General features: G+C 43.6%; 1 protein-coding gene across 3 annotated transcripts in view; it reads left to right on the top strand.

Moving 5' to 3' along the window:
- Window positions 1–10,745, top strand: part of LOC142159906 (uncharacterized) — a 543,776-nt gene extending 533,031 nt beyond the window's left edge. Inside the window, exons 1-5 of one of the 3 annotated variants that reach the window (XM_075214769.1) lie at window positions 1,892–2,064; window positions 2,476–2,870; window positions 2,988–3,085; window positions 3,199–3,301; window positions 8,222–10,745. In XM_075214769.1, the coding sequence (XP_075070870.1) occupies window positions 2,786–2,870; window positions 2,988–3,085; window positions 3,199–3,301; window positions 8,222–9,417 (1,482 nt within the window). In that variant the 5' untranslated portion in view covers window positions 1,892–2,064; window positions 2,476–2,785 and the 3' untranslated portion in view covers window positions 9,418–10,745. Of the gene's footprint in view, window positions 1–1,891; window positions 2,065–2,475; window positions 2,871–2,987; window positions 3,086–3,198; window positions 3,302–8,221 lie in introns of those variants that run through there. The other 2 variants (XM_075214770.1, XM_075214771.1) reach the window with 2 other exon arrangements.
- The last annotated feature ends 6,468 nt before the right edge of the window (window positions 10,746–17,213 follow it).

Here is a 17,213-nt window from a genome sequence, read left to right as displayed (position 1 = left end):
TTATTGTTGCAACCTTGGCCACTGCTCTCCTGAGGGAAAATGTCCTTTGTTTAAGGTGCAGGGTCATGCCTTCTTCTGTGAAGGTTCTCCCATAACATGATCCTGGCGAAAACAGGGACAATGTCGCTATTGGGCTTTATCGGTGCCATATTGCCAACGCATTGCATGTGCTTGTAGATTAGGTCCAGGTAAGTGGGACCAGGGATAGTATTGCAGTCAAGTTAAAGAGGAGGGGAGAGGCATGCTATCATAAAGAAGTCAAGGCCATTGTGGACACAGACTAGCTCACTCTGGGATGTCTCTACACTTCATTGTTTGGACTCCCCAGTGGAGAGGATCTCCCTTGGTTCAGATTTGTCATCGTTTTCAAGTTCCTCTTTCGGTAACATTTATCCTATGTGTAAACTGAGCTCCCTGGTCTGGAAAGGGGGTTAGCTATGGATGGTAGGAAAAGTTTTGTTTTTCCTTTTTGTTTCTTTTTAACCTCACTGCCCCCTATGAGGTGCTTATAAGTTTATGCCCCAATTGGCCTTGGAAAAATGGATCTGCTGATAAGTACAAAATCACATATGGTATTTATTTTGTGCATTAAACATGGTTTATTACATGTGCGTATGTTAGGGAATTTAGACCGTAAGCTCCAATGGGGCAGGGACTGATGTGAGTGAGTTCTCTGTACAGCGCTGCGGAATTAGTGGGGCTATATAAATAAATTGTGATGATCAAAAACACACCAATTTGCTGGCAGATTCAGTTCGAATTGTATCTCCAAGTTTTTCCAATTTAGTGTATGGGGTAGGAGCACCCAAGTAGAAAAAAAAGTATGACTCAGCCTTATTGTTGCGGCAGCTTTCTACCTCCTCTTCTACCTCCCCACGCCTGTCGTGGCAGATAGACACCGTCAAGTCAATATCAAGCTCATGCTCAACTATTTTCATTAGGGTCCCTCCTCTTGGACCTTAGATATTACCATGTTACTGCTGGCGCCTTCGGTTTGAGATGGGTTTCTGAGATAAAGCTTTTTATGGGGTGGGAAATTTAATTCTTTATTTAAAGAGGAGACAACAGGAAAAATACAGACAGCATAATACTCAAATATTAATGTACAAGATGTTTCCTCTATGTTTTATGTAGTATGTCCATGGGAAGCGGGTAAAGGATCAGAAATGAGGAGAAGGGGAGTTGGAAAGGCACTAATAGCATCAGGAATTTTGCTACGAACAATATATGCGACACATCTGGGGACAAAGTGTCTCGTATAATTAAAAATCAAACATCAGCAAGGACAGGATTCTTACTCACCACGCACCGCACCCAGCCCGGGGGATCCGGAGGCGGCCCAAACACCATGTTCCAATTACGGACGGGGGGGCCGGAGTGGATAGGCAGCTACCGCTTGCTTGCAAGAGCCACGGGGCCCATACCTTATCAAATTGATGGGGTTTGTCATGGAGATAGTATGTAACACTCTCCGTGCTTGCGACATGCTCAGTGTAATTCTGTAAATCCTGCATAGAGGGAGGGTTAGGGTCTTTCCAATGAGAAGGGTTTTTGTTTTAGCTTCTAAAGAGACTGTGGGCTCAGGATCATGGAAATATCTTTAAGTTTCACCCCGTCCACCCCAATGGTGCAGAGTCTGATCATCACACCGCTGATCCTTCTATACCATAAAGCCATTTCAGAGAGTAATGGTCACTCCATTGGAGCTGCATATGATTAGTAGATTACATTTGTGCCATACAATGGTTTATACCAAAATCTTCAGGAAACTTCAACAAGTGAGAGGCGCTCACACCTATAGTTTAATGGTTCACACACCAGTACCAATAGTTCCTGGTTTATTGTACCTAGTTTTACATTCATGATCATTTCTATCGTATTTCCAGGTAACTTAAGCTGCAAAGGATAATCCAAAAAGGATAAGTGAAGATGACGCCAGTCTGTAGAAGAAAGTGCTGTTTTGAGAACCAGACTGACTTACTGAGGATGGACAAGGACAGGAGTCACATGACTGAGAGGATATTAAATCTCACCCTGAAAATCATCTACCTGCTGACTGGAGAGGTGAGGGGTTCTGGGAGTGTGACAGTTACATCAATAGTATTTCTATTCATACAACAGGGATCTGACTGGAGAGGTGAGGGATTCTGGGAGTGTGACAATAACATCACAGTTATCTCTTTTAATAAAGCAGGGACTTGGCTGAGAGATGAGGGATTCTGGTAGTGTGCTTGTGGCATTACTCTTATATCTATTAATGATACAGGAACCGGACTGGTCAAGTGAGGAATTCTGGGAATGTCACAGTGACACTACTTTTATCTCTATTTATAAAACAGGGACATGACTTGAGAGGTGAGAGAGTCTGTGAATGTCAGTGTCATCACTTTTAATTGTGTTCATTACTACTCGAACTTTATGCACAAATCTATAGATATTTATGATATTTATCATCAATGTATGCTCAACACACAGGATTACACAGCAAAGAAGAAGACATCTGATGAATGTGTGACACCCAGCAGAAGTTCCAGTATATCAGAAGAATTGAACAGGACCCAGATCCCCATCACGGAGCCTCCACCTCACTCACTGATACATGAGAGAAACAATGACCAGAGGATTCTAGAACTCACCAACAAGATCATTCAGCTGCTGACTGGAGAGGTGACTGCTGGGAATGGGACATTATACAGTAACACCAGGGGATGTGTCTGGGTGATGACTGTATCATTGTGTGTGTCAGGTTCCTATAAGGTGTGAGGACGTCACTGTCTATTTCTCCATGGAGGAGTGGGAGTATTTAGATGGACACAAGGATCTGTACAAGGACGTGATGATGGAGAATCACCGGCCCCTCACATCACTGGGTAAGAGGAGATTTTATGTTATTGTAAAGGAGAGAGCAGTTTTGAGGGCCATCTAGATACACATCATCTGATAATCACATATAAACAATGTATTCAGTCACTGTGTGTTTCCTACAGATGGATCCAATAACAAAAATACCTCAGAGAGATGTCCCCGTCCTCCTTATTCACAGGAATTTACAAATAAAAATCACAATATCCCACAGGATTATCAGGTAGAGCAATTTGAGGGTCTTGCACAAAAATGAATCTACACTTATACACGGTTTAATCTCAATTCATTAGAGATTATTGAAATGTTTTATTTGTGTTTTTGTTGGTTATTTAGGATGAAGATCTGTTTGATGTTGAAGTTATAGAACAAGAGGAGACATATGAAAGCAGGGATCAGCAGTGTATGGAAAAGGAAACCCCTATAGATTTCAGAACAGGTGAGTAATATGCATTGAAACCAGGAACATTACATTTTCTCCCTGTTCAATCACTACAACATTCTCTTATTTCTTGATCCTCCCTATCATCATTAACATTTACATAGCGGCAGCAAATTCCATAGCGCTTTACAATTGGGGACAAACATAGTAATAAACAATACTGGGTAATATAGACAGAGGTAAGAGGGCCCTGCTCGCAAGCTTATAATCTATAGGTCAATGGGAGTCGTATACACGAGGTTAAATGCACTTATTATTAGGACAAAGAAAAGAACATTTTTAAATTTATCCTGCATTAAGGTTGTGTAATTGTCCTCACTACATGACTGTGGCTAATTTTGCTGATTGCTCCTCCCTGGTTTTCTCCAAGTATTGGAGCGTTGGACCTTCTACTTTTGGAGGTTCTCTACACTTTCATCAGCCTCCACTATCCCATCATGAGCAATGAGTCTGGAGTTGTTATTTTATTTATTATTAAATCTTTTTATTTTAATCGGTATTCAAAATTCAGGCAGGAGCCATTCTTTTTATTTAACAGTGTAACAGGATGAGCTTACCCCACCACCCTGTCTTTTATCTCTACGGTTTATTTGGGATTACTTCTTATCGTATACTGCCATTACTGACCACTGTTACTGGTGTTTTCGGACATAAGAGAACCACCGACTGCCAACTGCACACTAATTGTAGGACAGTAGTCACCGGCACCTTTAACTGCCTACTTCTGGGTGTAGTATGCAGTTATTGCAGCACCTCTTTGCTAGTGACTATGGCTAGTTTCTTTTGACAGCTTAGTTTGGATCAGGACTGTGGGTAATTGGCAGAGTGTTGATACAGGCAGCGGAATGGATAGGGTTTAGATCTTTTCTGTAGGCCACAAGATACAACATGCAGTATCCGGCTACTCCGAACCATGTCAAGGGGGAAATGGACACAACCACGGCAGGTGGTGCCAGGGATCCCTGTGCAGCCAGCGTCATTGGGCCGGGATAGCACAGGTAAGTAGCTTACCGCTCTCCAGGAATAGAAGTCTTTGGCAGCCACGGGAGCACAATTTTCTCCCCTCTCGGTGAAGCAATCCGCCATTGGAACCTTCGGGTTCTGCCCTTTCTGTACATGACCATACACTTTGAACTCAGGACCTAGCCAAGGGCAGTGCAGGGTTTAGTTCCGATATCCTCTTCTTTGGAGAGGATTCTGCCACCACCTCTGGATATCAGAAGCATTAGATCATAAACTTTGGAGGGGCCTGTTTCTGATTTCTCTTCCCAGGAGGAAGGGGAGATGGCAGAAGGCTCTGACCCTGATGTTTCCTTGTTTCTTGAGGAGGATTTCTACAAAAAAAAGGTGTGCAGGGCTTTTAAGACAGATGATTGAGATCAGGGACAATGAGGAATCAGAGATTCCAGACTCTACATTTTCAAGAGGAAAAGTCTATTTTCCCAGAAAAGCTCTATTCCTGTTCCTAGTTATGCTACCTTAAAGGACAGCCCAGATAGGAAAATAGAGTCCACCTTTAAGACCATTTACACAGTAGCAGGGTCTTCTCTTAGGGGCACATTTAACAAATGACGGTATTGCACTATCGTGCACTTACCGTGTAATTAGGTAAAGGAAGTCTGCAATTGATATTTATGACAGCTCCGTTCGACTGTTCAATCTCCAAAACCATTAATTTTCGCTGCAGTTCGTTTTTTCTAACAGTCACCATACAACAGTATGGTGACTGCTCGGGGCCGGCATTTAACAAGTTCCCAAAAAACAAATTTTTCGGAAACTTGTAATGTAAATGTACAGCTGAAGCTGTCGTACATCATCAGAACTGTAACATGTTCTTTTCTTCCTCGTTATGTCCAGCTCTGCTCCGGAGAGCAGAGCTGGACAGCGCATGTGTGGAGGGATCACATGATCCCTCCCTGTCACTCACAGCTCTCTCTCTGCAACTATCATTGCAGAGACAGAGAGGGGATCTGTGTGCGCATGTCCAGTTCTTGGATATGGACATGCGCACTTGAAGAGCGAGGAGAAGACCTGAAGACAGCGTTTCCGAAGAGGGGGGTAAGTATGATTTTTTTTTATCACTGATACAGCAGTTTTTCGGAACTGCTGTTTCTCTGCACGGCTATACATAAATGTGAGAAGTAGTTCAATCCTTATCATTGCGATAAGAATTAAAAACTACTTTTCACTTTATGTGAATAATGATAAATGTGCCCCTTAGACACAGATTGCAGAAGGTCTGGAGTCTGATAGACTCAGATGAAATTTGCTCATCTTGTTGAAGCATATCCGTAAGGACACTTAGTATTTGGGGGAAGCTGCCAGTGATATGGGGCTCCACCATTGCAACATGTTGTGGGAGGTGGATGCAGAGTCCAGAAGGACTCTGGAATCCCTTCCGTACTCTGGTGAGGTATTTGGTCCTCAGCTGGATAAAATCATTGCTCAAGCCACAGGTGAAAGAGCCACATCCTTACAATTTATACGCAGGCCTAGGTTTCGTTCCTTTTGTCCCTACGGGAGGGCTAGAGGTCAGTCTTGTGCACCTCGAGAGGGATGCAGAGACGTTCAGTGTGTAAGATAGGGATCGGCAACCACTGACACACACACACAAACTCACACACTTTTTACAGCACACCGATACAAAAAGTTTGCCAACCGCTGCTGTAAGCCCTCTGACAAACAACCTCAGGATACCCACCTGGAGACTCCCATGGTGGCAGCCTATCTGCTTCTCTTAAGGGACCAGTGGTTCTGTTCCATCACAGATGTCAGTCAGGTGGATATAATATATCTCCAGGCATCTCCTTCCAGTTCGCTTCTTCACTAATGGTGATTTGGGTGGCTCTACAAGAGGCCATTTACTCCGTCATTTCGCCAGGTGTAGTTATTTCCATTCCAGAAAAGAAAGGGTTTGGGTTTTTACTGAGACCTCTTCTTCTATAGAAGGCGGATGACTACTGGCAACCTGTTTTTAACCTGAAATCCATAAACATCTTGTTGAGGTTGGACAGGTTCAAGATGGAATCTTTATGGTCTGTTATCAGTAGCATGGAATGAGACAAGTTCATGGTGTCAAGGCCGAGGGTGTTTACCAAGATCATGACAGTGATTGTGGTCCTTCTCAAATCCATTCCTTATCTCGAAGATCTACTGATCAAGGCCAGTTTCTTTGGCCTTGCTTCAGTCCGCTGAGTTCGTTCCGTTTCATTCACAAGTTAATCTCAAAGTGAAACAATTCCCACTAACTGTTGAACAAACAGACATTCACTCTGTCACCAGAAGCGAGACTTTTGCTCCTATAGTGGCTGATGGGCAACAAACTCAACAATATCCAATTCAATATGGTGACCCATTCACCATATTGAATTGGACTTTGGTGTCAACAGATGCTAGTCTAGGGGCTGTGGTGTTTCACAATAGGTTTTAGGGGGTTTGCACTCGGAAGGAGTCAAAACTGACCATGAATGTATTGGAGCTCAGAACAGCTCTCAGTGCCCTGTATGCAGGTCAACAATTTCTTTGAGGAAGGGCCATAAAGGTGGAATCCGACAACGCCATGGCATGGCATACATAAATCACCATGAGGACACCGAGACGGCACTAGCCATTATGAAAGCAGCCAAAGTTTTATGTTGGGCGAAAAAACATGTTCATTCCGTTTTGGTGTTCTTTATCCCAAAACACAATGAACATGCCAGGCAGAACAGTGCTTAGGACCAAGACTATGTTTCAACCCAAGGTGGTCTCACGGTTCCATTTGAATCAGGAATTTGTGATTCTGCCATTAGATTGCAATAAGTCTTTAGAGGAAGAGAGTTCTCTTCAATCTCTGGATGTGGTTCAGTCCCTGAGAACATATTTGGATAGGACTAATGACTTGCGCAGGATGGATGACCTGTTAGTCCTTGATGATATTCATTAGAGAGACTGGTCAGCTTCCAAATAGACTATTATCCACTGGATTACTTTATTTCAGCACATTCCAGATTAATCGGTGCCTCTTGGACGTGGTACGGGGCATCCACTGAGCAGCTGTGCCAGACGACCATCTGGTTTCAGTGCACACCTTTATTAGGTTCTACAGGTTTAATACTTTTGAGTCCAAAGATGCCAGTTTTGGGTTTTTGGTGCTGAACACTAACTTGTGAGCAAACCCTCCCTTAGGGACAACTTTGGGACATTCCCGCAGTCTCCAGTGTCCTCAGTGGTTGACAGAGAAATTGGGACTTTTGTGAGTACGTTAAAGCCTTTTCTCTGAATCTAGGGATCTAATCTAGGACACTGGATACTGTGGGTATAGAGAGTGGTCACTGGAGCCTTGGGCACTTTGGTTAGTCACTTTATAGCCCAGGACCTCTATATGATATGTAGCTTTTTAACACCGATTGTGTTGGGAGATTCTACCTCTAGCTGAGCAAATAAGAAAATCTGACCAAACAGGGAAGCAAAGGGAAAACATTGGTGTCAGCAGCTCCCTGGCACAAACACTGTACCTAGTTCTGTGTGTGCAGAGACACACTCGCACGTGGCTGGAGCGGAGAGATGCAGTGTGATAGTTGACAGATTTAGTCACTATGCTCCGCCTCCACTGATGAACACATCAGCTCTACGATTTACAACCACCCACGGTGGGGACTTTCCCTATGCTTCCTGTGCCTCCCTCCATTTTCCCTTAAAAGACTTCATCCTTTCTTTACCTCCTGCTTTGGCAGTAGTGTCTGTTTATAGTATGCTCAAATGCTTTGCAAGCAAGTCACCTGCTTGTAGAGCATGTGAGCAGCTTCAAAGGAAGTGGGGAGAGGATGTTCCGGCATATCATACCAGACCTTACCAGCCTACTTAGAGCACTGTGCATACTGTGTTTGTATATTAAAGGATGGAAGTGCAATTACCCATTTTTTTAATTCCCAACAGATGGACACAACACCAGGAATACTTTGGCGGCGCATCTAATTTTATCTCCATATTGCGAAATAGAAAATAATGACATCAACCAAGATTCTCCAATGGAAAACCCTATTACCCCAAATATAAATATAGTACTTCCCAGTCCATATATATATTCGGATCCTTCTAATCATAAGGGATGTTTCACTGACAACTCAGATATTGTTATAAATAATGTAATTCATGGAGGGGATAAATATTTCACTCAAAATTCAAAAATTCACATAGGTGAGAAGCCATTTCCATGTTCTGAATGTGGGAAACGTTTTTCATATAAATCAACTCTTGTTGTACATCAGAGAAATCATACAGGAGAGAAGCCATTTTCGTGTTCTGAGTGTGGGAAATGTTTTACACGGAAATCTCTTCTCGTTAAACATCAGAGAATTCACACAGGTGAGAAGCCATTTTCATGTTCTGAGTGTGGGAAATGTTTTACACAGAAATCAGATCTTGTTAAACATCAGAGAATCCACACAAGTGAGACATTATATCCATATTCTGATCTTGGGCAATGTTTTAACATAAAATCAGTTCTTTTTAATTATCAGAAAATTTACGCACGCGAAAAACCATTTTCATGTCCTGAATGTGGGAAAACTTTTGCAAAAAAATCGGATCGTGCAAAACATCAGAGAATTCACACAGGAGAGAAGCCATTTTCGTGTTCTGAATGTGGGAAATGGTTTACACAGAAGTCAAATCTTGTTCGGCATCAGAGAATTCACACAGGCGAGAAGCCATTTCCATGTGCTGAGTGTGGGAAATGTTTTACACATCAATCAAATCTTGTTCGGCATCAGAAAATTCACACAGGCGAGAAGCCATTTTCATGTTCTGAATGTGGAAAATGTTTTACACAGGAATCAAATCTTGTTGAACATAGGAAAATACACAGAGGAGAGAAGCCATTTTCATGTTCTGAATGTGGAAAATGTTTTACCCGTAGATCGGTTCTTGTTAAACATCAAATAATTCACACTGGTGAAAAGCCATTTCCATGTTCTAAGAGTAAGTGCAAATTTACACAGAAATCAGTTCTTACAAATAATAGAATTCATACAAGTGAAAAAATGTTGTCGTGTCTTGAATGTGGGAAATGTTTTTCAAATAACTCAATCCTTTTTAGACATCAGAGAATACACTCACATTTACACAGATGAAAAGCTGTTATGTAAGTGTAAAGTACTGCTTTATAAAAATAAAATAAATAACACTCATCATTAAACAAAGTATTTCTCCACCCTTACATTGGGCTCTGCATTAATTTCCCTTTCCAGATATAGCGATTTAAGTGGGAGGCTTATGTGCTCTAGTTGTTGTTTTTCATAGAAGTTTGAAAGAGCAACACAACACGGTATTCTAAAAGTAGGATGTAGTTTTCAACCACACAATATTATATATAATATAGATAATATATTTGACCAGCCACAACATTAAAACCACTGACAAGTGAAATGAATAACATTGGATATCTCGTTAGAGTGGCACCTGTCAAGGGCTGGGATATATTAGGCAGCAAGTGAACAGTTACTTTTTGAAGTTGATGTGTTGGAAGCAGGAAAATAAGCAAACATAAGGATCTGAGAGGCTTTGACAAGAGCCAAATTGTTATGGTTTGATGAATGGGTAAGAGCATCTCCAAAATGGCAGGTCTTTTGGAGTGTTCCTGGTGTGCAATGGTTACTACCTACCATTAATGTTCCAAAGAAGTACAACCAGTGAACTGACGACAGGGTCCTGGGCGCCAAAGGCTTGTTGACGGTCGTGGGGAGCGAGGGCTAGCCCATCTGGTCCAGTCCCACAGAAGAGCTACTGTAGCACAAATTGCTGAAATAGTTAATGTTGGCTATGATAGAAAATTGTCGGAACACACAGAGATGGGGCTGGGTAGCTGCAGACCAGTCGGAGTGCTTATGCTGACCCATGTCCACTGCTGAAAAGAACCTTAAAGGATCTGCTGTTAATGTCTTGGACCCAGATACCACAGGACACCTTCAAAGGTCTTGTGGGGTCCAAGCCTAGACGGGACAGAGCTATTTTGGGGATAGGAGAGGGAGAGAGACAAAAATGCTGTAATAGTGCTTTTAGTCAGGTATATTTGTCCTAGGTCTCTGACCTACATGTTTTAAAAATCCCAGGAAAAAGTTTGGATGGGCTTCATCCATTAGGCCTCATTTCGGGTCTTCTGGGCCTCCAGCCTGAGGATAGGCTGATTAGCACTTGCTCCTGTGTAAAGGTGTTAAAAAGCAGTTAAGCTAAACATCCACTCTGCTCTGCCTGGAGGAAGGGACTGCAGAGTCTATAAGAGAGAGCCTGATATTGGTTTTGAGGAAACTATATGTGTTGGAACTTGTAATACCTTCGTTTATAGTTTGACAGTCAGGAGCGACTTGTGTTTAGTTAGTGCCTGACAGGCAAGGTGTTTATTTTGAAGTTTTTCTTTATTTTGTTTTGCTTAATAAAACTGGCTGAGGCCAATTGTACCAAGCCGTGGACTTGTGTGATTTCTCGGCTGCTGTATACTGCCGCCTACCCCAGGAGATGGCACCTGGTTTCCCTAACCCTACTACAATATGTATATATTGCAAAAATGCATTGTGAAAGGATCTTTCTACCTGTGAGCTCACTCACAGCCTGTAGGGTACGACTCATTGACCTTTTTATTCATCTGGACACCTATTAGTAAATTGTAGTCTGCCAAAGTTGCAGTCTGATGCAGCTGGGATCTTGAGAAGTTTACTTGCCGCCAGTACAGTTCCCTGGAACTGGGAAGCTCTGCTTCAATTCATCTGCTCATTCAGTCACCTGATGCTTATTTGGAGCCACCTGATTCTCCTAAACCATCTCTCCGACAGGTACTCCTATGTATTACTGATTCTCATACCATACCTACCTCTATGATGGAGAAGCTATGCTATTCTTTTTTTTTTCTACTGCACCAGGACATGCAAAAGATTCGGGAGCATACTGTACATGTTGAATGACTAAGGGGTATATTTACTAAACTGTGGGTTTGAAAAAGTGGAGATTGTTGCCTATAGTAACCAATCAGATTCTAGCTGACATTTTGTAGAATGTACTAAGTTTTTTGGGGGGCAACACGGTGGCTTAGTGGTTAGCTCTTCTGCTTTACAGCACTGTGGTCATCAGTTCAATTCCCGACCATGGCCTTATCTGTGAGGAGTTTGTATGTTCTCCATGTGTTTGCGTGGGTTTCCTCCGGGTGCTCCGGTTTCCTCCCAGACTCCAAAAACATACTAGTAGGTTAATTGGCTGCTAACAAATTGACCCTAATCTGTGTGTCTGTCTCTTTCTGTCTCTGTGTGTGTGTGTGTGTTAGGGAATTTAGACTGTAAGCCCCAATGGGGCAGGGACTGATGTGAGTGAGTTCTCTGTGCAGCGCTGCTGAATTAGTGGCGCTATATAAATAAATGGTAATAATAATAATAAAAAAAAAAGTTTTAGTAAATATAGCCCCAAGGCTCTTATAAATGCAAAAGGTCTCCAAAATAGGGGTATCTTTACGTGGAATGAGATTTTGTGTTTTAGTTAGGGACCTGAATCCTAAAATAAAATGTGGACTTGTCTGTAAGGACCTTGAGCATTATAAATCTTTTATAGTGCTACTGATTTGAAGTACTCTCTAAACCCTCTACACTTTTCAGCTACTCATGTCATACCTAATGACAGATAAAAGGACAGATTTAAATACAATTTAAATCTGATTTCATGTTAAAGCGAAAATTTGCTAAAATTTTAACATGCTGTTAAACTTTACTATATTACTGATCTGGAATGTTTACCCTCCCTTACCTTCCCTTATTTCTATTTTGTATCCCTTCCCCTTCAAATTTGTTCATTTTGAAAAATATAAAGAAAATATAGTTGTTGTTTTTTTTGTTTTTTTTTTAAAAAGTACTGCTACTGATTTGATACATTTGGGGATGGCCCTGAAAAGAGTGGGGGTGGCATCTTCTTACCATGCAGCGTATGCTAATTACACAGGACGTGTGTCCGTTTTGGTATCAAAAAGTCATATTTTCTGTGGGTCAAATTAACATTAATCCCGGATGTTTCATATTCCCGTAATGGTTGTCAATGTGTGTCATTCACCAGACTTTCCCATAAATCTACTGGAATTTGATGGCAGGTCCCCTCTGTCCCTGTCTGCATTGACTATGTGTTACTTTCTGAATGGGCACAGGCCTTGTTTATGGAAATAAGAAATTATGTGACTTTGCATTTCCTCCTGCTACTGGAATCCACCAGTTTATCTATACAAAACAAAATCAACTCAACTGTCTTGTGGTGATTGAGGACAATACCGCCAATACATCGCCCAGTGCTGATTATTGTTCATTATGAAGCCACACAGTTATTCCACTAATTCATGAAAAAAAGGGATGGTACACTCCTTAAAAGAGATCCTTTAGTGTGGGCAACCCCCACGCTAAAGGACGTCATCACGTTACGGCCGACAGTGAGGAGAGGTGCGCAGAAGAGAGGAGAAAAGACAAAAGAAAAGAGATGAAAGAAGCCAATACAAAAGGTAAGTAAAAGAACAGAGGAAAGGCACAGTGTGATGAGGGGATGGGGGAGAGAGAAAGGCACAGTGTGATGAGGGGGTGGGGGAGAGAGAAAGGCACAGTGTGGTGATGAAGAAGGGGGGAGGCACAGTGTGGTGATGAAGAGGGGGAGAGAGAAAGGCACAGTGTGGTGATGAAGAAGAGGGAGAGAGAAAGGCACAGTGTGGTGATGAAGAAGAGGGGGGGAGAAAGGCACAGTGTGGTTGTCATGAGCAGCGGCGGCCGTGGGCACCGCCGCAACTCACGTTTCCGACGTCCCGGCTGTCGCTATGACGACCAGGACGTCGCTTCCGGTAAGGACCGGCAACGGCTGGACCCCGATGAAGAGGGGGGGGGAGAGAAAGGCACAGTGTGGTAATGAAGAGGGGGAGAGAGAAAGGCACAGTGTGGTGATGAAGAAGAGGGGGAGAGAGAGAAAGTCACAGTGTGGTAATAAAGAGGGGGAGAGAGAGAAAGGCAGAGTGTGGTGATGAAGAGGGGGGGGGGAGAGAGAAAGGCACAGTGTGGTGATGAAGAGGGGGGGGGGAGAGAGAAAGGCACAGTGTGGTGATGAAGAAGGGGGGGGAGAGAGAAAGTCACAGTGTGGTAATAAAGAGGGGGAGAGAGAGAAAGGCAGAGTGTGGTGATGAAGAGGGGGGGGGGAGAGAGAAAGGCACAGTGTGGTGATGAAGAAGGGGGGGGGGAAAGGCACAGTGTTTTGTGATGAAGAAGAGGGGGACGAGAAAGGCACAGTGTGGTGATGAAGAAGAGGGGGGAGAGAGAAAGGCACAGTGTGGTAATAAAGAGGGGGAGAGAGAGAAAAGCACAGTGTGGTGATGAAGAAGAGAGCGGGGGGACACAGTGTGGTGATGAGGAAGATGGGGGGAAGGCACAGTGTGGTGATGAAGAGGGGGAGAGAGAAAGGCACAGTGTGGTGATGAAGAAGAAGAGGGGGGGAGAGAGAAAGGCACAATGTGGTGATGAAGAGGGGGAGAGAGAAAGGCACAGTGTGGTGATGAAGAAGAAGAGGGGGGGAGAGAGAAAGGCACAATGTGGTGATGAAGAGGGGGAGAGAGAAAGGCACAATGTGGTGATGAAGAAGAGGGGGAGAGAGAAAGGCACAGTGTGATGAAGAAGAGGGGGAGAGAGAGGCACAGTGTGATGAAGAAGAGGGGGAGAGAGGCACAGTGTGATGAAGAAGAGGGGGAGAGAGGCACAGTGTGATGAAGAAGAGGGGGAGAGAGAAAGGCACAGTGTGATGAAGAAGAGGGGGAGAGAGAGGCACAGTGTGATGAAGAAGAGGGGGAGAGAGGCACAGTGTGATGAAGAAGAGGGGGAGAGAGGCACAGTGTGATGAAGAAGAGGGGGAGAGAGGCACAGTGTGATGAAGAAGAGGGGGAGAGAGAAAGACAGTGTGGTGATGAACAGGTAGGTGGTGGCTAATTAATGGGTACTATTTTGTTTGTGGGGTGATGGTGGGGTAATGTAATAGTGGGGACTATTAATTTAAGATGGGGTGGTTTGGGGGCTATTGAATGTGGGGGTGAGTTTGTGGAGAATGAGGTCTCTTTATTAAATGTGCCTATCAATTATTTAATGGTAGTGATGGTTCCGGGAAATAGGTATATTTATGAAATGCAAATCCTATTAATTTATTGCTGGGGCTGTTTGTAAGGAGGGAAATAGGTTTATTTATTAAATGGGAATACTATTACTTTAATGTTGGGTCTGGAAGAAGGCCTAATTATTAATCGTGGGTGGTATTGATTTAACGCCGGGGCTGTTTGGAATTTTCTAAATGTACCCCATTTCTTTCCCAAATAGGGCCCCCAACATTCCAGGACCCAGACAAGCCGCAACTAAAGAAACCTGCAGCCAGAGGTGGTGAAAGTGACAAGAACAGGTAGGAGAGAGTCTGTAAAATGTTGTGATTCTAGTGGGACGAAACATTTCATGATTTGTATTAAAAGAATTGGGATGACATCTTGAGTACATCCCTCAGTTATACTCGCCTCCCTGATGTCTCCTGAACACGACACAGTCTAGCTGTGTTGCTGAATCCCCTCGATGAGACCTGCGGTGTCTTGCTGTGTATTACAACTGAAATTTGTGCGGGTCATGAAGTGCAGAGGTGCCTAGAGGATAGATCTGTTCCAGAGGAGCTGTGAAAGCTATGGTTGATCTTCCTCATATTCAACACTGTATACCACACTGTATATCTCAGAATAACAGAGAGAGACTCGTGCCAGCATAATGCAACACCCCGTTGGTTTTATCACCTCAGTGCCCTCTAGCTTTTAATTTGCTGGACTTCATTGTGACCATTTTTTAGCTGTCTTCTGCCAACATCTTCAGCTATAGTTTCTAAGGCTCTAGAAAAAGCATTGTGAATCATTTTACACCATATATATCTTCTCCTCAATAAAAAAAAAAATTGATTGGCACAAGAAATCCAAATTCTCTACTAAATCCACTTCAACTGAGAATATCTGTAGTGCTCTAAGGGGTTAACAATCTTTTATCCCTGTTTACATGTAACTTTGTACAAGCAGAATTCTGCTATCTGCCTCCACCTAGTGGCTGTTCATCATATTACAATCCCCATCAATAACATACATCTAAAACAGCACCTGGAAATTAATGTGATCTAAATTCTGATCAACTGCACTATCTTTCCTAGTGGGCTGATGATGCATTTTTTGTGCCATACAGTGACACCGGGTCTACCTCCATAATTATGGCCGACTAACTCGTCCCCCCCGGGGGAAGGGGGTCTGGGCTGCCTTATGACCAGGATTTCTTTGTAAAGCAACTTCTGCATTCAAATAGCGATTTGATAATCGCGCAGGGATATTAAATGGGGAAGGATAAGAAAACTTCTTTAAAGAAAGCTGAATAGAAAGTGAAAAAAATCCACGACACAAGTAGCTTTTCATCAGCTATTTTCTAAGGCTTCTCTGGCTACTACAGATTCATCTCAACCAACTGATTCAAATATGTCTGGGTCATCACAAGCGTCACCCTCTAGGTCTGTCTCAACCATACAAGACAAAAGTGATTTGGGCGAAATTTTAGCACATTTAAAAACTCTGCCCACCAAATCAGACTTCCAGGCTCTTGAAACTAAAATCCAGGAGACCCTTCAGTCACAGATGCAGGCCAGGCGCTCCCATTAAGCAAGGTTAGGCAGTTGCCTAGGGCGCCGGGCTCTGGTGGGCGCCACAGAAGTATGGTACTTAATTACTGCTGTTGTACTTTAATACTGTGCGGCGACCACTGAGCATACCTTCCGCGGCCGCCGCACAGCTCCCGATGAATCTACAGGGAGGGGCGAGAGGCCATGGATCGCGACCGCTCTTCTCCCCTCCAACAGCTGATGGGGGGGACCTTCCCTCCGATGACTCTCCTCCACTCCCCCCTCCCCTCACTGTCAGGCGTGACATCATCATCACGGCCCGACAGTGTCAGTGAGGGACGGGACCCAGCAGCGAGGAGCATCTTCATGGAGTCGCCTTTAAGGTAAGAAAAAAAAGGGGAGGGGAAAATATAGACCTAGGGGGGGGGGGGGGCGCATTGAGACCCAGGGGGCGGGGCAGTGTGCTGGGGGGGGGATTTTGAAATTGTGCCTAGGGCGCTGAGGACCCTAGCACCGGCCCTGCACAGATGGCATCATTCCAAGCTGACCTCACTCAGGTGGCTGATAGGGTGGTATCATTGGAGGAAAGCAAAGAGGCGACTGATTCTCATATTGATAAACTTCAAGACCTTGTTATGCATCAAGCAAAAGATGCTGCCGAGTTTCCTAAGAGATTAGATGACATCGATAACAGAGGGCGGAGAAATAATCTCAGAATCGGAGGAGTGCCAGAAGACGTACCCCCCTCAGGGCATCAAAGACGCTCCCACTAAGATTTTCAACAAACTATTGGAAGCAGACCCTAATGACCAAAACATATTTGATATGGCCCACAGAGCCCTCCGTCCAAGAGGGGCACAATCAGATAAGCCTCGCAACATCATTTGCAGACTCCACTACTATACAGTTAAGGAAGCAATACTAAGAAAAGCTTGAGGCCTTTCAAGTCTAATATTTAATGGACATGAGATTCAGATATTTCAGGACCTGTCTTGGTCCACCCTACAACAAAGGAGGTTACTGAAACCCCTTACTGATGAACTTAGGAAACGCTCTATAAGATTTAATTGGGGGTTTCCCTTGAGGATTTAAGTGAACTAAGAAGGTAAAGTCTTCACTCTCCACAACCATTCTGAAACCGATTCATTCTGTGAAAGTCTAAACCTTCCAAAACTCTCCATTCCGGATTGGCAGAATCCAGCATCACTGTTGTCGTCGTCACTTCCTTCAGCTAGTGGAGAAGTCTCGCACAAGG

This window comes from Mixophyes fleayi, chromosome 6, assembly GCF_038048845.1.
Source record: "Mixophyes fleayi isolate aMixFle1 chromosome 6, aMixFle1.hap1, whole genome shotgun sequence".
Classification (NCBI taxonomy): Eukaryota; Metazoa; Chordata; class Amphibia; order Anura; family Limnodynastidae; genus Mixophyes; species Mixophyes fleayi.
Note: the sequence above shows the minus strand (reverse complement) of the source record. Positions and strands in the feature narration are given on the sequence as shown.